Raw genomic sequence first — 24,146 nt, forward strand, 5'->3', positions numbered from 1 at the left:
CATTTAGAGCTTTTCATGTTTTCTGCCACATGGTAGGCACTTAATAAACGTTAGCTTTAGTAATAATAATAGCATGAATATTAGTTATTCTAAGAAAGTAGAATCTAATGGGAGAGGAGTCAGTCAGTGTAAATTCTTAAAACTTTAATCATAGGTGTATAAGCATATATGACTATCTGTAGTATTAAAATAATTTTTAAATGCTAAATATTAAGAAATAGAAACTGGGTGGGCTGCAACTTGCTAGAGTTTGGAGTTTTGTAACAGAATTAAATAACGAAGAATGGTTATGTTGGCCTGAACAAATTGTATGAAGTACATAAACTTTGAGTAGAATACTGGTGGCGGTTTTGGTGGAGTGGGAAAGGAATTTTTGATAGTCTAATTGATTCTTACGGCAGGAGATGGTAATGAGCATAAAGGCTGTGGGGTGGGCATTTTGATTTGGTCAGCACTGATGGTATAACGAATGTAGGTGTGGCAAGGAGGTAGAGAGGAACAGGAGTTTAAATAAATCCAGTGATTTGAAATGAAACCTTAATTTGAAAGGTGGCTGCTCCGAGTTACTGAAGCAGAATACGTAGCTAACTCTGATCTTACCCATTCTTTGCTGCAAAGATTATGGACAGGTAGGAAGCAGGGTGGTCTGGCTGCTTGTGTTGAACATGGGTCCTGGGGATGAATGGGTCTGAAAAGAGGACCTGAGGGATAATGCACTGAGATCCTTAGAATTCAGTGTTGTAAAAGATGTGATTTTGACATATATAACCATCCTCTGAATGTTCTTGAAATTCTATTAATAGATTCTTTGGATTTATACTTTATTTTGGAACATCAGGTTTGAATTAATCAAAAGGGTTCTGTTTTCAGTCTGTTCCTCAAGTGTGAAACAAATTAACATGCAATACCTACAAGCACATCATCTAAAAATACTGTAATAGTAGGTGACATTGTTGTAGAGAGTGAATGGTGAGAAAACACTTGAAAATTACAAAGCATAATGTAAATTTAAAGTATTTCCAGGAAGCTAAAAATTTTAAAAGGTTAGTAGGTTATAGGAATATTATGTTTGCTTTGGACTTCATTCTCCATTAATTTTTATTATTTGGCAAATAATCCTCTTCCTGACAATTGTATGTAAGAAAGGTCTCTATTTCTATCTCTTGCAATATGTCTTAGTCATTTTTCATGATACCATGTTAGAGTTTCTTGCTTATGTAATTCTTACCAACAAGACTGTTGTGAATTGTGAATTCTAACTCCCAAAGATTCTGCTAACATTTACATTATGTTTAAGTCGTATTTTAAGTGTATTTCATCCTTTAAAAATCGAAGAACTGCTTTATCCAAGAGAACATCTAATTTAGGTACTCCTTCTATGTGCTATATTGTAATTGTATTAGCTTATTGATTCCCTTTTTCTCTCCCCTCCCTGCTGAATCTGAGTTTGTTGATTGTTATTTGTATTTGTAGCTTTATTCCTAGTTTAGTGTCTTGACATACGGTGAATTAGAGACTCAGTGTTGAGTTAAATGAAATGGATGAGGAACTGTCAGTTTTTAAATTTATATAAATTAGAAATTTTATTGTCTTACCAATATAAACAAGAACAGGACTATTATTTAAAATACATAATTTGAATAATTTATTGGGTTAATTGCCTTTTTGATTTATACAGCACTTATTCAAATGATTAGTTAAATCTCAGAGTGAATTCTGATGGTTTTTGGGACGTTTGATAAAGTCTGGCCTTGCTCAGGGGGTTGTAACCTATCAACGAGTAGTTAGCAACCATGTCCTTTGGCTTAAGTGTAGGAGATTGTAGGCCATCAGTGTATCAAGGAATTTCCCTTATCATTTCCTCATGGTTGATGTTCTCTATCAGTACAGGTAAAAATCTAGATGTATCAAACTAGGTAAATCAGATTGAGTTCTCTAAATTCAAATCATGTTTAATTGTTTTACTGTTACTGCATTGAATATAAAAGTTTTTTTTTTTTTAATCTGTCATATTGTAGTTCTGACATAGCTGCATGCCCATCATTTCTTTCTTCCTTCCAAGGAGAGTGGGACACCTATAGTTTTCAGTGTTAACAGATGATCTTGCCTTCCAGAGAATTTTTTTTTTTTTGATCATGGAACCCTTTGAAATCTGATTAAAGTTGGGAACCCCTCTCTCAAGAGAATACTCATACACATCTACACCAAAGTGTTTTTTTCATATAGCCTCAGGGGATCATGTTTCCTGATCTAGCTGTCAGTCAGGATCTGCCCATGTAAAACAGTTAACACCGGTGAGCCAGTATAGTAATTATTCATCTGTAATGGTAATTCCCATTTTAGGTTTCTCACTTCTCTTTGTGTTTTGACAACACAAAAGAGTTGATGTTACAGGGAACCAATACAGTATATTCAGTGTGTAGCTAACCTCTTTGGTCAGTATCTGGTTCTTATTGGGTTACAGGTTTAGTTCAGAATCCGTAAATCTTGATTCTCTGAACTATCTTGTGTAAGTGGGAGGCACCAGTGACGGTGTTAAAATGCTGGTATTAGATGAGGCAATAAAGAGTTACAAGAGTTCAGAGAAGGTGAAAATTATTTTCGTTTTTGGTAATGGTCTTGCTCTACTCTGTTGTTACAGTTGAACTTGACCATTAGAGGATTTTGACCACACTGATTCAGAAAGAGTCCTAAGAAATCAATTGAGAGATTACAGTAGTAGAATTGCATGTATGAGAATTCTGTTAAATTCAGCAAGAATCATTGTAAAGACTTCTCAGTGTTTCTGAATGCTACTTGTTTCCATTAAACCTAATAAACAATTTAGGGTGGATTATTTTTCTTGCTAAGTTTGCTCAGAGTAAACTGTGCTCTCTAAGATTCAAGTGCAAAAGACATATGAGGGCAAGGTAGGCCCAGAGCAATGGAGGCAGTCCCTTAATTTCTATACAAGTAAATCTCATTTAAACAGTGCAAGCATTTCAAAGTGGGATTATAATAGGGAAGACAGTGGCAATTTTATGGTATTTTGCAGTGACACGATAAGGAGTAGTAGAGCTCTATGTAGAATTTTGGCGTTGAGGGATCATAGTCCCAGTGAGGTTGCCTTCTCTCCATCTCTTTCTTTGTGCCCTGGAGAGATGCCAACTGTGTTTTTTTTTTTTTTTTCTTTCTTCTTATCCCTAATTGTTTTAACTCTGAAACCCCAGTCTCCTACTTTTCAAATCTTTTCCGCATCATTTATAAATGTTCGGGACCCAGCGTAGTCACTATTCTTCACTCTTAACAGCTTTCATGATTCATTCTTTAAAAAAAAAGAAATAAAACATGGTCACGACATCTTCCAAATTCAGTAAGAAAGATCTTACATTCCATTCACACTCAGTTATGATAAAACATAAATTGTGCATCAAAATAGTATTGCTGTCGTTCAAGATCCAGAGGCATTTGTGAATGCATTTGTTTGGAAGTATTTTTTATTCACTGTGTGTATCAAGGCATTATTACTATGGGCCATCTTGAACAAGGAAATCATTTCACTGTATAGAACTATATGTTAAATTGCCATTTTGTGCATTTTACGTGTATAGCAAAGATCTTGATGTTAGGATTTTTTTCTAAGGTGTAACTGATAACCAAATTAAGTACAGACTTTACGGGATTCCCTGTTTGAATGTAATGAACGAAGGGTCATTTCATTAGTGCACTGTTTCAGAGCCCTTTAGTTTGAACCTAGCTAACCAGTCCAGTCTGATGTCCCACTATTCTCCTTTACTCACCTTACTACTACCGTGTAGCCTAGCCAAAGGGAACTGTTTCTTGAAGTGCCCCTCCAATCTCTGATCCTGAGGTCCACGAGGACAGAAACGACAGTGTACTTGTCTGAATCCTCCTTGTCTGGTAGATTGCTTAACTCTGAGTCACATGATGGTTTTAAGTAAATGAACATTGATTGAATAAATGAGCAATGCTTCATGTATACACTTTACCTTCGTACCATGTTCATTAGGTCTAAATCCTTAAAGTTCCCCACCAAGACCAACATAGATAATGTCTCCCAAGAACCTTCAGTGAATGCTCCAATTTTCTCTGAACAATTAATTACAGCATCTTATGTCGAATTTTTGAGAAGTCAACTATACGTCAATGAAAAAAATAAAGTATATTCAAATTACAAAAAAATATATATAAAAACATTATATAGTGGCAGAGAGAAATCATAGTCAAAATTAGCATGAAGTTAGTATCCCACTGCTCACTGTCTTCAGGAAGAACTAACTAAATTTGTTAGGAAATCTGTTAATGAGAGTATCAACTCTGACAAAAATTTTTGTTTTCTTTTTAGATACCTTTGCTATAATGTTGTCATTAACCTCATGCTATGTCAAAAGCATAATATCTGGGCCCTTACCAAATAATTGTTATTATATGTCCACCTCAATATTCATGGTTTTTCAGAAATAAAAGCTTGATACAAAGGGGAAAAAAATGTTATATATACTTACCAGTTTACCATGTATGGTATAATTACTTAGATACAGGCCTTATCCCATTTCTCCTATAGGCTTTTTGTGCCAGTTAGCTTTGACTTTGAATACTCTTACCATGTGTATCCTTGGACAGTCTTCACCTGTTAAATGGTGACTGTGTTATCTGTACCTTCCATGGTTACCAGGATCTAATGAGATAAGGTATATAAAAATCAGCTGATGCTCAGTAAAGAAAGAACATAGGGCCTGATGGATTTATGACTCTGTCAGTATTCTGCTGCTTCTCTCTCTTCATCTAACACTAAGCTAAGCTCCTTGAAGATAAGAGTTAATTATGTTTCCTTTTAACCTACCATTTAATTGTGTACATTTAGAATTTGAAGGAACCTATGGAATAAACCTCTAATTTTTTTTTTTCAAAATCAGAAAGATATGATAATAAACACATAAATTAGAAACTTAGAACTGATAGAACATCTGTTTATAGTAGTTAAGTGGCTAGTGAATGTTGAAAAATAAACTAAAGGACAACCATATCTCTAGGCTTCCCTTAATGCTATTGACATTTTTTATGTTTTAAAAACCAAAGCAGCAAAAACAAATCAAAGCAACACTGCAAAAGACAAGCATTATAGCACTGATTCTAAATGAGTGGAATCAGCATATCCACCTCAGGGAGTATATTAATCCCCTAGGTTTTCTTGTTTTCATGCTTTTCTTGGACAAAACGTTTCCTTACCCACACCTATTCCCTCAAAAAGACTTAAGAGTAAGATCTAACATAAAGTTATAATTAGGTCGACAGCCTTCTTAGTTCTGAAGAAATGTGCAGATTTTCTTTCTTTAACGTCACTTCTTATTCATGCCGAGCATTCCCTGAGTAGCCAGTGTGTGTCTGTCACTGTGAAGATGCTGGGGGTACAAAGGTGGCCGTGACTCAGTCCCCGAAACTCACAGGCCAGAGTAGTTGCTAACATCATGTTCCTTAGACCTCTACTCTCTCAGGAAATGTTCATAAATACTTTGTGATGAAAGGGTGACATGGTGTGGTAATAGTGCATGCATTATTTCTGTCTTATTGACAGGACCAAGAAGTCTTTCAGTAAAGAAAACGGTTTATTTAATCCATTTCCCTAGCTTATTTGACCACGGGACCCTTTTTTTGTGTCACATGTATTAAGGTCTCAAGGGCTGTAAATGCTCCACAGCACACAGTTTCGGAACGTGCCCAGAGATGATTATGATGAGACGGGTGCAGTGAGAGCACCAGGGGGAGGAGAGTCGGGGAAGTCTTCACACAAGTGACTACATGTTAAACCAAGTCTTGAATGATGAGCATACAGAGGAAGGGAAGGGCAGCTTAGGTCCAGGCAGAAAGAACAGAAGGTACAAAAGCACAGACGTTTGACAGCGCATTGTTGTGTTTGAGGAAACTCCAAACAGTTCAGTTCCTTAGACTGAAGGAAGGAAAGAAGCTATACCAGAGAACAGTTCAGGGCCCTGGAGACGCATAAAAAGCCTTGAACAGCATGAGGGATCTGTGAAGCAGGTAGTAATCGGTGCCTAGATTTCAAAGTTATGTGAGGTCTATTGTGCTTTATATTTAAATTTATGTTGACAATATAAATTTACATTTATTCCACAGGGAAAATAAAAAATTGAGATTTATCAAAAACCAGCAAAAGTATGAGATAAACTCTATGGCTGAATCATCTACCGTATGCTGCTGTTGAATTCTGAATGTTATTTAATGTTACTTTTAAAAAAACCTTTGAGTCACTGTGAACATTTAATACAGTACATTAGGAATGAAGAGGCCTTTTTTGTGCTAAAAGTTTCAAGTTAACTAATTTTTATTTTGGAATTCATCATAAGAGAATCAGCACACATAAAGACAGAACAATGTGATGTTATTTTTATATTTTTAAACTGAAGGTTTGAGCTTTCCCTACCATCACTGATGCTCATTATAAAATATTGGAAAGTGTAGAAGAACAGAAAAGAGAAAGTACTTTTTTTGCCATGTAGAGATAAATGTACATGTTGATATTTTTTGCTAGACAAATTTGTTTTCTATACTTATAATTCTAGTGAACATAGTACTACTTTTTTACATTTTCCTACATTATAAATCGTTTGTAAGCATTACATTTAAAGTCTATATAATATTCCATTCAGTGGATATACCATTGTTAGTATAGTTATAGACAGTCTTCAGTTTTCTTAATCATATGGTTTCTACCTTTTGTTATTATAAATGTTTTGTGTATGTAGTTCTAGAATTGGAATTATTTGGTCAAAAAGGAGGGATATGTTTAAGGCACTTGATACATGTTACCAAATTATTTCCCAAGACAGCACAATTTATATTCTAAATTATATAATTTATATTTCCACTGGGAGTGTATCAAACTATTTCATTAGGTCTTGAGAACAATCATTAAAAAGAAAAGACAAAGAATAAAGCAAACTTTGTTGGTCAGTAGTTTAAAAATATGGATCCATATTTATTTATGGTTGTAATAGTAAGCAGTATTTCAGTTAATACTTTGTATAAACAAATGTAAGAATTTTCTTTTGATATGAAGGCTCTTTTTATTTTTGAGGTATCCATCACGAATTGAAAAAATTGACTACGAGGAGGGCAAGATGTTGGTCCATTTTGAGCGCTGGAGTCATCGTTATGATGAGTGGATTTACTGGGATAGCAATAGATTGAGACCCCTTGAGAGACCTGCATTAAGAAAAGAAGGGCTAAAAGACGAGGAAGACTTCTTTGTAAGTAGCAAGCTTTTCTGTTTGCCAGATATGTAATGATGTATTTTTAAAAGGAATTCTGTTAAATTTTACAAAAGCTTGTTTTTTATTAAGGAAATGCTTATTTATTATACATGGTATTGATCTTAAAAGTTGTTTAAAATAGGATTTTAAAGCCGGAGAAGAAGTTCTGGCTCGTTGGACAGACTGTCGCTATTACCCTGCCAAGATTGAGGCGATTAACAAAGAAGGTATGTGTTTGGAATGATCTGAGAATTAAAATGGGATTTATAGTAAAATTTAACTATATTTCTAATTTTAATTAATGTATGAAATTGTTACATATAGCTGTTGCTTCTCTTTGTTTTTCACTTAACCTAATGAATCTTCTAATATTACTCTTTTTTAGGAGCATTCAATATGTTATATAGTGTATAGAATAAGATGATACATAATATACTGCCTAAATAGACTGTTTAAATTAGTAGAGGTAAATAGTTGCTTAACATGTTTCAGCTTTCGGTTGACAGGCTTATATTATATGCATTTTATTTCTACTTCTCTGTTTCCAGTTTGTTGACTAAGTTATTTCATGAAGATCTCAACCTGAGTGCTAAAGATATAGGAAAATTCAAATCAGTTCAACTTGGAAGTGAAACACAGTACAATTTTGTGAGGAAAGAGTATGGAACTTTTCAATTTGAGGATTTCCTTTATTGCATTTTTCTCCCTGCTCTTTTTTTCTTGATTTCTGTAGCTAATTGAGAGTTAGTTTTTCTAACAGCCTTTTGTGGTATCTAATATTACTACTGATCAAAAGTTACTGAACTTATCAGAAATGTTGAAAGTACCACAGAAATCAGGTGTGTTAGTGTGGCATAAAACGAGAGAATCTGTTGGGCAGATAATGAATTTTAAAAATTGTAGACCGATTAATTTAGAAAGGCATTAAATTATTATTGGAAATATACTTAAATATTTTATTTTTTAAATTTCTTGTTTAAAATCTCATTTAAAACAGTCGTGAAATACTTGTAAGTATATTTTCCAAAATACATTGGTTTTCTATTAGTTATTTCTTAAACTCGACCACTCATTCATTCTTTTTACTAAAGAAACACATTGAGGGAATTCCCAGGTGGTCCAGTGGTTAGGACTCAACGCTTTCACTGCTGAGGGCCTGGGTTCAATCCCTGGTTGGGGAACTAAGATCCCACAAGCCACATGGCATGGCCGGAAAAAAAAAAAAAGAGACAAAACACATTGAGTGACGACTTCTTTGCAAGAAGGGCATTTAACCTAAGTAAGGGGATACTTACTTTAAACTGTATCTTGAAAGCCAGACAAGTTATCTAGAAAAGGACGGATGAAAAGGTTTTTCTGTCAGAAGAAATGGTGTATGCAAAAGAATAGTAGAGAGGCATGCCATTTTTAAGGAACTGCAAATCTTTGATGTGACTGGAATGAAGGATTCCTTTAAAGGTTGTAGAATAGCAGAAGAGGTGGGAGAGAGAAGCAAGGATTGCCATATGAAGTATCTTGTAGTCTTCCTAAAGAATTTGAATTTTACTTGGAGGTGATGGGAACCATGGAAGGGATTTAAGCTGAGAATTTAAACTAACAAAAAACTTGAGAAAAATTGAGGTAAGAGAAGATAGAAGAGGAAAACATTTAAAAAGATATATATTAAGAAATGTTAGGTGTAAAAAAGTAAATCATAGTTGTCTAGCTAGAAATGATAATGCAACTTTACAAAAGCCAAGGTCCAATTTATTGGTTTACCTAATTGAAATAACAAATATGGCTATGAGTTTATTACTGGTCACCTGAGGGACATCTCAGTTATTAAGTTTGCAGGTTACTTCTTTTCTAGTGGGGCCTTTAAATCACTGTTCACTTAAACTTCTGGAGAGCTGTGTTATGGAGCTCTTATTCCCATGTCTTAACTCACACTGGCTCCCAAGTGTCTAGTCCAGAGCCCAGCACACAGTAGGCAGTCAGTAACAATTTTTGGAAGGAAAAGAAGTAATGAATCAGTTTCGTAGGATAATAGGATCTACCCAAAATGGAACAAAGCAAAGCAAAATTAAACAATGCTCTCTCTTTCTATTAGGAGAGATTTCTTTAAATGTGTGAGCTTTGGGACCTTTCTTCCATGCTTAAAGCTCCTTTTACAAGTTATATGCATACACACATACAACATACACAAAAACAAACCACCCTCATTTTTTATCCTATCCTGTTTGTCCATGGGCATGTTATATAGAAATTTAAGCTTACGTCAGTGGAAGAGTGATGTTACTGATTGCAGCCTCTGCCATTTCAGGAGTAGTTTTGAGTAAGCCCTTAGTGAAATATTGGCAGATATAACTTGTTTTTTAAAAATTTCCATGGGAAGTATTAATTTGGTCATTTTTCTGTATGTCCCGCATGGTGGATGAGCCTCCCCCGCCGCCTGCCACTATCCCCCTGCCCACCCCCCCCCAAAAAAAAGAAAGAAAAAGGAAGCCCTCAAAGAGTTTTCTGTTCACTACAAAAGCTAAACAAAACTAACAAATGTGAACATTTAGGTATATGTAATATGTCTTAGACAAGTTGAAGAGAATGGACAGATCAGTGTAGATTGGAGTGGTCAGGGAAGTTTTCATAGTATGGGTGGGATTTGAAGAGCTGATCCTTGAAGAGTGGGCTGGAGTTAGGAAGGAGGATGGCATCACAGCAGCCGAAGCAGCGTGAGCAACGGCAGGGAGGGATGAACGCACGGTCTGCGTCTGCGTAGTGAAGAGCCTGCTGTTGTCTGCAGCGCCCCGTGAAGAAGGAGGAGGACAGGGGCAAGAATGTTGGGGTGTAAGGGGTTCATGCGGTTTGGCATTCTCACAGTCTTCCCAGATTCTTTACTTTCTTGCTATTCAGCTCATCAGTTGTTTTCATAACTTGGGTTTAGATCTTTATATCTGTGATTTGTACATTATGCTAATTATAGAAAGATATGAAATCAATGGTGTTATTCAAATTACAAAGAAAAGAAAAATCTTTGTACGTAGATTTATTGGCTTTGGCGCCAATTGTTTATACCTCTTTAGTAAAGGTCCAAGTACCTGTTTACTTGAAGTGGCACTCTGCCCTCATTTGTATAGGAAATGATAGAAAAACATTGGAATTTCCATAAGTATAAAATCTACGTAACTGATATGTTTTCTGATAGTACTGATAGTACAGTAAAAGACTTGAAAGCATGGAGTCTGTAGCAAAAAGTGAATATGCTTTGAAATAGCCGTATAAACAGAATATTGAGTCCTAAAAGTAGAATGGTTCAGTGGGAAAGAGAGGGGAATCAGGGTTTTCAGTTAATGGCTGTGCTGCTGCTTAGCTGTCATTGGATGCAGCATTTCGCCTCCCTGGAAGTCAGTGTTCTTATCTGCACAGGAAGACTGCTGTGCAGACGATACGTATATTTTCTAGCTGAAAAGCCTGTGAATCTATAGTTCTTGTTTGCCAGTTAATTAATATTGCAAAGGAATAATCCTTTCCTGAGAAAATGATTTTTTCCCTATAGCAGATCTTTCTCTCCATTACTGAGAAGCTTTCAAAGAGAGCAAATGATGATTCTTAGAAATATTATACATTTTTGTAAGTAATGATTTTATTTTCTTCAGGTATAACATACCTGATATGTTATTTAACATATATTTAAATTGTTATAAATTTTAAAATCCTCCAGTAAAAATCAAAATTACATGCAACTAACGTATCAAGATTTAATTTGTGTACTTTATAAGGGAAATCAAAGTTATTTTTACAGGGAAAGAGACAGTAAACTCAGTAAACTTGGTGGGGTCCTTAGCAGGGGTGTGTGTTTGCAGTTACTGCAATCATAGGGTGTTTATTTCTGTCAGGGCATTGCTTGTTCTATATCATGTGTTGCTGTAAGGTTGAATTATATTTTCTAATGATGCTGACTCGCTCCTATTTCAGGAACTTTCACAGTTCAGTTTTATGATGGAGTTATTCGTTGTTTAAAGAGAATGCACATTAAAGCCATGCCCGAGGATGCTAAGGGGCAGGTAAGAGTGTTCAGCATTCCTAGCTACCCACAGGGATGTTTTCTTGAATGGTGACTGGTCAAAATATATATATATACAGACATATATATATTTTAAAGTGAACTAATTGTAGGATTATGTGCTGATAGCCCCAAATAGCAGCAAGAAAGAGAAGCTTAGAATGTAAAATTATACACTTGATTTTTGCTTCTTTGGTTTTAGACCTGCTAAAGTTATAGGTCACTAGTTTCTGTTCCAGGTGAAATCCCAGCATCCACTAAGCTGGTGTTGTCCTATCGACCCAGCTGGATCGTGTAACCAGTCTATGGGAAGTGAGGTAAGTGCCTTTTTTTAATTTTGTTTTGTTTTTCCTGGTATATAGTATCATTTAGAAAGTTAATTTTTAATATAAAATTTTATATTGAGTTTCTTATCTTCTTCTTTTCTTCTATAAATCATAGTCGTTAATCTTCTTTCAAAAGGCGCTTACCTGACACTCTGTAGGCTGTTTCAGGTAGGGCTTTCTGAGTTATATGATGTAAGCAGTGTATTACATGCTTTGTCACTGCTCAAAGCAAGAATGAACGGTAAGCATTTGAAGGAGAATCTGGGATGAAGTTAAAACCATAATTCCATTATGGTTGAATATGTTTCCTGAAATACTGGAAAGAAAAGGTGCGGTAGAAATTTAAAATATTTTCTTTTATGTTCTGCTGTTATTTGGGATTTTCAGCACCTGGACCTACAATTAATTTTAAGAAATTGAAAGTGATCTATAAAAATGTCTAATATGGAATTATGTTACATATTTGTTGCATACCATGCAGTAAAAAATGTCATCCTGAACTGTGTTGAAGTCACATGGTCAGTTTCAGTCAAGTGTATATATTTAGTAGTCTAGAACGTAGACTATCACAGTTAAAAAAATTATTTTTGATGTTTTCTGAGAAGTGCGTGGGTGTTTTAAGTGATGTGGTTTTCAAAAATTTAATTTTGAAATCATCAGCTAGCAGAGTTTTTTTTTCCCCCAATTAATGTGGAATGCCGTTTAAAATGGAAATGCTTTTGGTCATGAAATTGCTTTGTGTCTTCCTACTTGTATGTATAAATAAAATGTTCTCTTAAGCATTCAGTGGTGTGATTCCTTGGTTACTGCATGGAAAGATTGATTTAAACATTGGGAAGTTAGTACCTGTTTAATTAAAATTCTCAATTTTTTTTTTTTTTGCTTTAAAACTATTATTTTGTCATTCTAGTCATTCGAATGTTTATGAGATGGCACTAACATTGAAACTTTATTTTTTCCAAAGAGACATTGAGCCAGTTTGGTTTGTGGTAAAATAATAAGTTGTAAAAATTAATTTTTTGGATGTATTGGATGTTTATTTTTAATAAGTATTCTAGTCACACCATGATGTATTTAACATTAAAATCAATGTCAAATACAAACTCCTAGAAGAAAATATTAGTAGTATATTTCCTTTAATTTTACATTTTCTTCATAATTTTTAATTACGAGCACATTCAAAACATTTGTAGAATTGTTTTTTATAAAATGTTCTTATTTTTTGAATGTCTTAATAGATCAGGTGTTGTTTGGGCCGTGCTAAGAGAATCCAACTTTGCATATTATCATCTAAATTTTGAGTCCTTTGAGAATTCCTTTATAAAACTATACAGTAAAATTTCTTTTATTAAACCAGCAAAGGATAAGGAATCAAATAAATGCACTGTGGAAATGTTCTTCTTTAAACTTTCTGTGGCTTTTTCTCACCTATTTTTCTTCTTGAGAGTGTGCTGATATAAAATTTACACTGTAACTCACTAGTGTTAAAGATTGGCTCATAAGATCCTTTACCATTTTTAGAACATTTTTTGTATACATTGTTTTATTGGAGTCTTACAGCAAATCCTTTGACATAGGTATAGCTGATATTTCTATTTCACAGTTGAGGAATTCAGAATTTAGAGAATGACTTACCTAAAATTTCATTCGACCATAGTGTGCAGAGTGACTGAACTCATCTGATTTCATTATAGTGTTCATTATAGTGCAGTGCTCTGTGCTATCTACAGGAAACTTTGAAACATATCTTTAGTTCTCATTCATGGAAGGATCACACCAGTTATTTATTTATTTAAAAGATTTTTTTTGATGTGGACCATTTTTTTTTTTAAATTTTATTTATTTATTTATTTATGGCTGTGTTGGGTCTTCGTTTCTGTGTGAGGGCTCTCTCCAGTTGTGGCAAGTGGGGGCCACTCTTCATCGCGGTGCGCGGGCCTCTCTCTATCGTGGCCTCTCTTGTTGCGGAGCACAGGCTCCAGACGCGCAGGCTCAGTAGTTGTGGCTCATGGGCCTAGTTGCTCTGCGGCATGTGGGATCTTCCCAGACCAGGGCTCGAACCCGTGTCCCCTGCATTGGCAGGCAGATTCTCAACCACTGCGCCACCAGGGAAGCCCCGATGTGGACCATTTTTAAAGTCTTTATTGAATTTGTTACAATATTGCCTTTGTTTCATGTTTTGGTTTTTTGGCCCCGAGGCATGTGGGATCTTAGCTCCCGACCAGGGATCGAACCCACACCTCCTGCATTGGAAGGCGAAGGCTTAACCACTGGACTGCCAGGGTTCCTACACGAGTTATTTTTGATAGTGAATCTTTCCAATTAAAAAATAGAAGAACAAAATAATGGGAGAATTATTTAATCATGCAACTGCAGTGATTCCCATGATTAACAAATCATGTGATCAAGAACTGTTTTATCTAATTTCACTTTTAAAGAGTACAGCATGAATCTCTTTCTTCTAGTTTTCTCTTTATTGGAGAGAGGAAACAACTGGGCATGGAATTTATCCCCGGCATCTTTTAGCATTTCTCTTAACAACTTAAAATTTTCCTTGCAATGTGGAACCCAGAATTAAATGCCCTGTTCTTAATAAGACTGCAAACATACGATCTCTGCTGAATTATCACTTTCCTTTGCTTGCCTGTTGTACTTACTCTTGTTTTTCTTTCTGCTTTGTTGATGACACTCTATAGGTTGTTTTCATTGGTGTTGCTTTTTTCCTTCTACTTAAATGTTAGTCTCAAGGCTCAACTTAGCCATGATACTTAAGTCACCCAGATTGCTCCTTGACCTTAAACCCCTCTTTCCTATTAGTGTACACTTTGCCACCCCTTTGTTTAATGGTTTTCCTTTTGCTTGGAGTGTCCATTTCTTTTTCTTTGCCTTTTTCCCTAGCAAATTCCTACTTTAGAGTTCAAATCATTTATCATTTTCCCTGAAGCCTTTCACTAGTCTTTCTCTTCAGGCAAAATTTTGTTGTTCTCCTGTAATATTTTGTTTATTCTCTGCTGTCTCTCCTGTCACATTGTCTTATAGTTAATTTTATTTGCTTGTCAGTTCCTTATGGGCAGGACTGAAAAAGGAGGTGGTTCTAAGTAAAACTTGGATTGGACAGTACTGGTGCATCTGGTGTTCTTAGTTTTTACAAACTAGAGATATAAAATTTTATTTCACAACTTTGTCATAATTCATATTCTAATAAGACATGCATGGGGGATGTAGTTTAAAATATGGGGAAATCTGGATATTGGGTGTCTTCCAGGCAGGAGCAAAGATGTGGTCACTCCAGGCCAGTGGGTTCCTGGGGTTTTCATCTAGCATCTTTTATTAGCTTAGCATGTTTCCTGGCATATATAATAGGGTATCCAATAGAAAATTGGTGAATAAATGTGTTAGGTGCAATCGCATGATGTTTTCAGTTCATTTCAGTCATGGGGGAGAGAGAGACAGATTTTGTATGTTTGCTTTTAATGGCTTATTGTCTTTACCATATATTTTCAAGACTGAGGAGCCATCAACTTGAATTGCTTAGTGGCCTGTGTTTGTTAATGTAACCCATGAATTAAATGCATTTGATGTTGTGAAATTGTTTTTAGTTGCTTGGACTAAGAATTTAATGTATTACGCATTTTCGTTGAGTCTGAATCAGTGGTCTATTTGATAGCTTAGTGGCATCAGTCATCAGTTGAAGATTAACTCTGTAGAGATATTATAAATATTTGTTTTAAAAAAGTCTTTTTGATTGTGAAAATTTAAATGTTAGTACCACTTCTTTACATCTTTCCATAATTATTACAATAAGTGTTTTTAGTTAAAAGTAAAACAGTAAAAATTGTTTAGCCACAAACTAAAAAAATTAACACAGGAAATATAAATATTTGCATCTCAGAAGAATGGTAACTAATACAGATTCAGGAAATTGTAGAGGGAGGGAAATTAAACTGGAGTCTGACAGTGTGTACTTTACCTTGGTCAAGTCAAGTAGCTCTTTTTTTTTTTTTGCTAGTAATATTAAGCTATTGTGATAGATAGGTATCCAAACTTTAAAAGCTTTAAAAAATAAAATCATACTTTGATTTCTATGAAATTGACCTTACCTTGAGTGATACATTCTTCCTAATAAGGAATAGTAATTTGCTCAATGGTAATACAGTTGTCCCTCATTATCTGCAGGAGATTGGTTCCAGGACCCTCATGGATACCAAAGTCTGTAGATGCTCAAGTCCCTTTTATAAAATGGCACAATATTGCATATAACCTATTCACATGCTCCCAAATCATCTCTAGATTCCTTACAATACCTAATACAAGGTAAAAGCTATGTAAATAGTTGTAAATACAGTGTAAATGCTATGTAAATAGTTGCCAGAGCATGGCAAATTCACGTTTTGCTTTTTGGAACTTTCTGGAATTTATTTTCCCAACTATTTTTGATCCACAGTTGGTTGAATACACGCCTGCAGAACCCAAGGATAGGGCGGGCTGACTGTACGTTTCTTTTAATCTTTGCAGAATTACAACATAAGCTTTTTTTCTTATTACTTTTATGATCTGTTGCATTATAGAGAAGAAACATGATTCAACGTTTAAACCCTAAAGTTACCAAGGTAGAATGTCATGTAATATTCCACATTTGTCATAGGTTTTCTTATATTTTAGATTTAATTCCATCAAAAGAGTATTTGATATTGAATATTTTCCCATTTTATGTAAGATCATATAACCGATTAGATTATTAAATTTGATAATCTACCGTGTTGATGATCTACCTTGTAAATGTAGTTAATTTGATTTTTATGTTTGTGTGCATGTGAGTGAAAGTAGCTTTGAAAATGTGATACATGTTTTTATTCATTAGTATAATTAAATTTTAATTAATTTTTAATGCTTCACATGTTTTGTGTTTTTCCTTTGGAGGATTGGATAGCTTTAGTCAAAGCAGCTGCTGCAGCTGCAGCCAAGAATAAAACAGGGAACAAACCTCGGACTAGCGCTAACAGCAATAAAGATAAAGAGAAAGATGAGAGAAAATGGTTTAAAGTACCTTCAAAAAAGGAAGAAACTTCAGCTTCTATAGCCACACCAGAAGTTGAGAAGAAGGAAGATCTGCCCACATCTAGTGAAACATTTGGTACAAAATTATGTTCTTACATTCATTCCCTATGGCAGTGGTAAACTCACATAGTGAATAAGTCAAATCCTTTGGCTGCCTGTAATTTGAACATGTAGTGAAATTATTAGGATTTTTTTCCTAGCATAATATGATGGTTAAGTTTTTTAGCATTTACAGATCTGAAGATTAATGGCCTAATATGGGTGCTTGATAATGGTTACCCTCAGTGTTCTTGAATAGAAATGCATTGAGAATTTGATTTGTAACTTCTACTAAGTAGGTTTTGGGATTTCTTTTGTGTGGGTTTTTTTGTTTGTTTGTTTTCTTTTCTTTAGCCTTTAAAATGCTTCTGCATGCATTTCAATATATAATACAGTAAAAGCAGTAAGTCATTCCTTTCCTAAAGCATACCTGCTTAGTAGTTTTTTTATTTCTAATACATTGGTCTAGAGAGATTTGTGTTTTTTAAAGTTCTTTGTCAAGCACTAGATTAAAAAAATTAGGTGCAAAGCTTTTGTATTATTTTGCTATTTAAAAAATATTCATGTGTTTTAACTTTGGATTCTAGATAAACTCTCATATATATATTCTATTAAAAGTAGGACTTCATGTAGAGAACGTTCCAAAGATGGTCTTTCCACAGCCAGAGAGCACATTATCAAACAAGAGGAAAAATAATCAAGGCAACTCATTTCAGGCAAAGAGAGCTCGACTTAACAAGATTACTGGTAAACTACAATGATTCTTTTTGGGGGGGAATGGAGGGTTTGATTTTATAGTAGTTTGTTTTAAATAAAGGAAAATGTATCTATTGGTTTAGTGTAGCTAACTGGTTAATAAGAAAGACAGTTGCTTTGTTTCTTCAAGGTCATCCCTTTCAACACCACGGGCTTTTTCTGTTGGAAATGTGAAAAGTATCACATATTTTCTACCTACCTCACAGGGATGTTGTGAGGATCCATAGGATCAAATGTTACAAAATTCCATAGTTGTAAAATCACCTGGGTGGCAGGAGTAGTTTCTCTAAGAATCGAATTATACGCTTTTGTCAACTTGTGGTGACATGATGTCTGAGGTTCTAAATATTACACATTCTTACTCTTGACTGGTCTCATTAAGGATGGTACCATATATGGTTGGAAAGATGAATACTGAATTAAATTCAGCTCCCAAATTTGTTATGCCCAATGTAAAAGTACTTCTATACGTTTTTAAAATTTCTGTTCTTACCTTCAGGTTGGTCTCTAGAATTTGGGCTTATTTCTCTATGCCTTGTTGTAATTAGGAAGTAGAATACTAGAATGATGAAAAGCACTGGAAATTCTAGCCTGGTTAGTGTTTACAGAAGAAGGGGCCAGTCATACTAAGACCCACAGTTCCATTCAGCCTAATGATTCTAATCTTTAAAAGAAATTGTGAATATATTTAATTTTTCTGAGTATATGTTATAAAAGGGGAGGTAAAATATTTTAATTAATATTCAGTCATATGCTCTTATTTTAAGGACAAATGATTTTTTGTGCCTTTGGCCTAATAAAGCTATGTAAATCTTTGTTGACATTCTTCTAAATAACTTGAAAAAGCTTGGTTTCATTGTCAGACCCAAGAATCAATATACATTAAACATTTTGACCATTTTCTAAAGAGTGTAAACCCACTGAAAGATGACTTTGCAGCTGAGGGTTCTTTAGAGCCACTGTTTTATTACAGTATTCATCTAAGTAATTATAATTGGTTTCAACAAGTGAGAATATTTAGTCTTTCCATTGTTAATATTATTTTTGTGCCTTTCTCTGATAAAGGATGTATTTGGCCCCAGGACAGGAAATATTTCAGATCAATTTACCCATTCCCATTCCACCTTTTCCTTAGAAACTATTAGCTTTTGAGAAAGCCAAAATGTTACCCTAGTGATTATTATGATGGCAACTTGAGACTTCCGTTTTGACTTAGAATAATGGAACTCCGAGCTCTGTACTGTGGAGTAGTACTTCTAACTGCCGTGATACCAAGATTGAAACAGCCTTATTGGGGGAGCCAAGATCAAGGAAGATGGAAGTGACACTGACGCTACAACAGCCAGTTTCCCAGCATCATGGTTTTTCCTACAATCTGGATAATCTGATTTTAGTTTCAGTCAGTATACTCTTACATGTGTCTTACTGAGAAGTTCAAGCTCACCATTTAAAGAAGTAAGAAAACAGCTCAGTCCACAATGATGCAGTATTTCCGCTTGGCCTTGAAAAGACAGTAGTGGGGGGAAAACCATTTTACCATGTACCTCGAGGAAGTTCTAATACTGGTTGCTTTAGTAACACCCTGTGCCTTCTGTGGAGGGACTTTGTCTTCACTTCCTCTTGGGAATCTCAAATCAACAAGTAATAGTTTGGGCAACAGTGGAAAGGCGTAAGATTTTACGAATGTGAAACTGTTATGATCTTTTCCCTTTATTTACTCAGAAGATGTATGTTAGTTTTTTTAATAGTTCATCTCTGCATCTATTTCTGATTTCATGTTACAACTATATCATGCAAAAAGGTACCAGATATTTTAAGATTGTCTTTTATGATTGAAACTCAGGCTTGCCTCTGTACAGTAAATTTCATCTGTGGACCATAAAAAGAGATGAGAACTAATATGAAATAGCAGTTTTGTTATGGAATTATGGTATATTTTAAATTTCTCAAGCTCACTTACATCTGTCTTTTTGTCCCTTTACTACTGAGAGGAATAGGCTGGCAACGTGGCAGCATCTCAGCCTGCTCTGATGTATTACCCCCCCACGCACACCGTTTTATTTATGTTTTAAATAGTTCTAACAGGAAATAAGTGGACCAGCCGCTGGATAAACTTAATTCATGTATTTATTCACTCTCTTTGTGTTTCTTCCTCATATATACACCCTACAGAGATTCCAAACATGATTTCTCTACAGAGAATGGAATAGGATGGCTTTCTTCAAAATTTTCTAATAAGTAGACACTGAAATTATTGTTGCATAGTATATATATGTTCTTCCAGAATCTTATTTTTCATTGTCATGTACCTTATTGATAATGATATACTCTATGCATACTGATTTAGAACAAACAATTTTACAAAGATAATAAAGTTTATACTTTGGGACAAAGTTGCAAGCAAACTGTCAGCAAATTTGAGTAGATTTTAAAGTACGGGCTGTCAGAGAGTAAAAGAAGAAACAGCAGTCGGTGCATGGTCTGTTTGTAATAGTTCTAGGAGTTCCTAGACGTTCAACCAGTTTAGATATGTTTGTACAGCTTAAGGAATTTTAAAAACAATGAAAAAACCCCAGAGATTTGAATTGGCCAGTAGTAAGTTATTGATTATAATATCCAGGATATTTGGTTCTTAATCTAAGCAAGGATATTGTGTTTTGGAATCGCTGGATGAAAAGTAGACCATGAATTTAACCACTTTGCTCTTTCTATCTTCCCCATTACTGGATGCTCTGGCCTCTGTTCTGTTGATTCCTATCGGCAGTGAGAGACTAACTCTATTTTATAACTGAAGTAGAGTATTGAGAAATTATCACTTTGTGGGTGGGACTTACAAAAATTTATATTCTACTTCTACCTGGTATTTAAATAATTTCTTGAAACTGCATAACACATTCTGTTAAAATGTTTATAGATATCTTATTTGGATGAGAACTTGTTAGTAATATATTGGTAAGTAATATATTGATAATACATATTTGCAAATAACAAATTAATTTCATTTGCATTTATTTCCCTCCAATTAATTCTTGAAGGTTGTGATCTATTTCACCTATTGATGTGACTTAAAAGTATTTCCACCACCTATATGAAAGGAAACGAAAAACGTAAAGTGTATTTAGTAGATAGAATAGCAAATATTTGTCCTCTTTGAGTACCCCTTCGAAGTAGGGCCTCTACTCAGTTCCCTGCAAAGGAAGAACCTAATTTCCTAATTATTTTTCTTTTTATTTTTAGTAGTATTTAACCTCAAAAATATTAGCTAGAGAAGAAAAACCTAGTGAATGCAGCTTTAAATGTTAAAGAAATATTCTGTGCTACATCTTGTTTAGTCATCTAAAAATGTGTTCAAAAGTTATATTAATATAGTTAGGATTGAATTTATGATTTATAAACTATTTTTGTGAAATTACTTATACATTGGGTCTTTTTTCCTCCATTTAAACCTACACTTAATACTGTGTGGGACTTGAGCAGTATGGATTATCTCAAACTGCACCAAATAGCAGTTTTAATACCAATCATTGCTGTATCAAAATCATTGTTTTATTCTCAGCCTTTGCTGTTTTGAGTTACAATTCTGAGTGATAGATATTCAACTTTATTATCTAATAATGGAAAGGTGCCTTTTGCCTGATTTAACACTTGGCTCTAGTACTACTTTTTTTGAGAATACAATTTTAATATTTGAATTTCCACTTAGATTACTTAACATCTTTGAGATTGTTACCTGAAAAAGTCAAGCGATGTTGCCACAGGGTAGCTCGAAGTGAGGTGGCATTTTGGGGCACCTTTTTTCTCCTATTAAATATGCTGAAGACAGCTTTAATAATATAGTGGTATAATTGCTGAAGTAAGTTTACTATTATTTTGTCGATTATTAAACATGCTTCCTTTGAGGCCACAGTTTTGTGTGCCTGACTTTGAAATGACACAAAAATGATTTTTGGTGACTTTTTATGTGCTTGGTGGCCATAAGAAGCAGCAAATAAATTTGATTCCATTGAGGGTACCTATCTGGTGCTTAGCAAAGAATCTTGACTAAGTAAATGCCTGTAATTTCTAAATTAAAGCAGAGTTTTAATGTCTTGTAAAGTTAATTATATATACTCCAGATAAAATATTCTGTCTTCTAAAATTCAGAATTAATGGTATATATATTGGAGAAAACTGGAACTCCCAGTTTATTTCATTAATTGTAGAATGAGGCTATAATATTAAGTAAGTTCAAATGTTGTAGGAAGGATCTGTACTCTTTTCCATTAACGTAAAATGGATGTATCCATGTTTTTACCACTTTTGTAAGAAGGTAAGCTACAACTGGGTATAGAAACAAACCTGTCAAGCTTAGGTTAAAGGATCCAGGTGAAATAAAAAATTGGGAGTATTTTTTTAACTAATAATCCAACAACAACAACAATCTTATTTTATACTCTGGATGTTTGGAAGGATTCCTTATATCTTAATATTAAGTCCATATTTTATTTCAGTTGTATAGACAAAGCCTAAGGATTAACAATCTAAGCCATCTTAGGTTTTGGGACATTAAACCATAGAAATTTAAATTTGTACAGAATAAATGTGTATATGTGTGATTTTTTTTAAAAGGGTATTTTTAGTTAATTTTTTTTTTTTAAAAACTAATTGTGTAAGCCCCTCTCAAGTTCTAACTCAGCCCCTTGAGCCATTATTAAGGGTGTTTGTATTTTTGACAAGTAAACTTCTGAGAGTGTTGTATTTACTTTCTATAAAAAAGTATAGGGGATTTCAACTGCTAAAATTTTTGAGAAGTTTTAGTGTGAAAGTCAATATTTTTTCTAATAAGCAATTTCTGTACAATTTTTCTCAAGGTTTGTTGGCATCCAAAGCTGTTGGGGTGGATGGTGCTGAAAAAAAGGAAGACTACAGTGAAACGGCTCCAATGCTGGAGCAGGTATGAAATGGTAGCATTTGATTTTTTTCAAGGTTCCCAACTGGAATGATCACGGAGCTATAGTATCCACATAATTGAAATTGCCCTTTTGATCAGATATGGGAATAGGAAGGTAATTAATTGATGCTATATTTTTAACTCTGCCTTCTCCAAGGTATACAGATAAACTACAGACTTCATTAGTGTTTATTTTCAGTAGGCTGGCATTAAAGCCTTTGTCCCCCAACAGTTGAAGGCCTGGAGACAGGCATCCCAGGGTATAGGCTTCCAGCTGGATCACATTTAACTAGCTTACAAAAAGACCCTTACACAAATACCTTTCATTTGTGAGTTAAAACAGGGTTTTTTGACATCTAATAAAGCTTCTTTTGTAAGAAGTTTCTTTTATATTGTAACAATTGGTGTTGTTAGACTGACTATGTGTTTTATGAATTGATCAATGAGCCATACATTTTTGCTAGGATGTATATTTTAATAACTACAAAAAAAAATTTTTAAAAACTATTAAGGGTCTGTCTTTAAACCACCTAATAGAGGAATTTAAAAGTGAAGGTTGCAGTTGCTAGATTTTGCCTTGGCTACCTTCAGATTCCCACAATACCTGTATATAGTGGACTGTGCATGCTTTTCCATTTCCTAAGGGCTTACCTTCTTGGGCACTGTAAGACTATAAGAACACAGTAATAGCCATAACTGGATTTCCTTGGTTCTCTTGTTTTAAAATCTGAGCCTTAATGTAGGTTTAATATACCCTTTTTGTATTATTTCAATTTTCTTTATTAGTAGCCTAATAAAGAAGACTTTACAATGAGTACCTGTTGCTCTTCTCTATATGCGTTTTAAAAACCAGTCCAAATTTAATTGATATTGTATTGAGTTTTTCAGGGTTATTTTAGGCCTGATTTGATAACAGTGCATTGTTTTGGTGCCTCCATTAATGTTGTATTGAATCAATGATCTTTTAAATTGATTAATATGTCAGCGAATCATGCCTTCTGATTTTCTGTGGTCATCAAACGGTTAAGTCTTTGCCGTTATTGTCAGCATATCAACCAAATTTTAAGTGACTTTTTTACTGTGTATTACTATATTCAACGTCCCAGATATAACAATATTTTGTATCTTCACCACTGTTTATGGTATTCTCAGAATGCAATAAATCAGGGACTTGGGTAATAAAATGTTTCTGGAAAATTCATTACAATGTCAATCTTTCATTATGCACAATCCTGCTGAGATGAATGTGATTGTGAAAATTATTTATTATATGTGAAAGTTAGTGTAGAGGGCAGTGCCCATTTCAGAGAGAAGTACAACATTTTGAAACTGAGCTTAAAAAAAAAAAGAAAAAAAATTGAGTAACTCGGCTGTTTTTATTTACATAATCAAAAGAATTTTGAGAGTCCTTCCCAGTTTTTTGTAACGAAGAGACCAATGATCATTAATGAAAACTTTGTAAATTATTTTATATTTTTAAGGAACAGAATGCTGTTCCCCCCCTTTTTTGTCATTCAGGTTGATTTCAGCGTGAAATGTTTTGTAACCATACTCTTAATTTTTGTGCTAAGTGTTTGCGCTTCTTCAAAGTTAAAAAGCCGAGTTATAAAATTCTTAATTACATCTCGGTATCAACAATAGACTTGAAGGAGAGAGATTGTCACTAACCTCTGTTGCCCTAATGAGTAAAATAATGCCACTCATGACGTAGATTTATAACAGGCCTA

At 34.3% G+C, this 24,146-nt stretch overlaps 1 protein-coding gene across 14 annotated transcripts in view; it reads left to right on the forward strand.

Annotated features, from left to right (window-relative positions):
- PHF20L1 (PHD finger protein 20 like 1) overlaps positions 1 to 24,146 on the forward strand; it is a 79,363-nt gene that overhangs the window by 9,840 nt on the left and 45,377 nt on the right. For 8 of the 14 annotated variants that reach the window (XR_011070668.1, XR_011070667.1, XM_068525424.1 and 5 more), the window contains exons 3-9: positions 7,097 to 7,268; positions 7,414 to 7,498; positions 11,223 to 11,311; positions 11,538 to 11,627; positions 16,557 to 16,770; positions 17,352 to 17,480; positions 22,340 to 22,422. Coding sequence is in view for 12 of the 14 variants with exons in the window: in XM_068525424.1 (XP_068381525.1) it covers positions 7,097 to 7,268; positions 7,414 to 7,498; positions 11,223 to 11,311; positions 11,538 to 11,627; positions 16,557 to 16,770; positions 17,352 to 17,480; positions 22,340 to 22,422 (862 nt within the window). In the remaining 2 variants the exon portion in view is untranslated. The remainder of the gene's footprint in view (positions 1 to 7,096; positions 7,269 to 7,413; positions 7,499 to 11,222; positions 11,312 to 11,537; positions 11,628 to 16,556; positions 16,771 to 17,351; positions 17,481 to 22,339; positions 22,423 to 24,146) is intronic. The other 6 variants (XM_068525431.1, XM_068525432.1, XM_068525429.1 and 3 more) reach the window with 5 other exon arrangements.

Source organism: Eschrichtius robustus, chromosome 17 (assembly GCF_028021215.1).
Source record: "Eschrichtius robustus isolate mEscRob2 chromosome 17, mEscRob2.pri, whole genome shotgun sequence".
Classification (NCBI taxonomy): Eukaryota; Metazoa; Chordata; class Mammalia; order Artiodactyla; family Eschrichtiidae; genus Eschrichtius; species Eschrichtius robustus.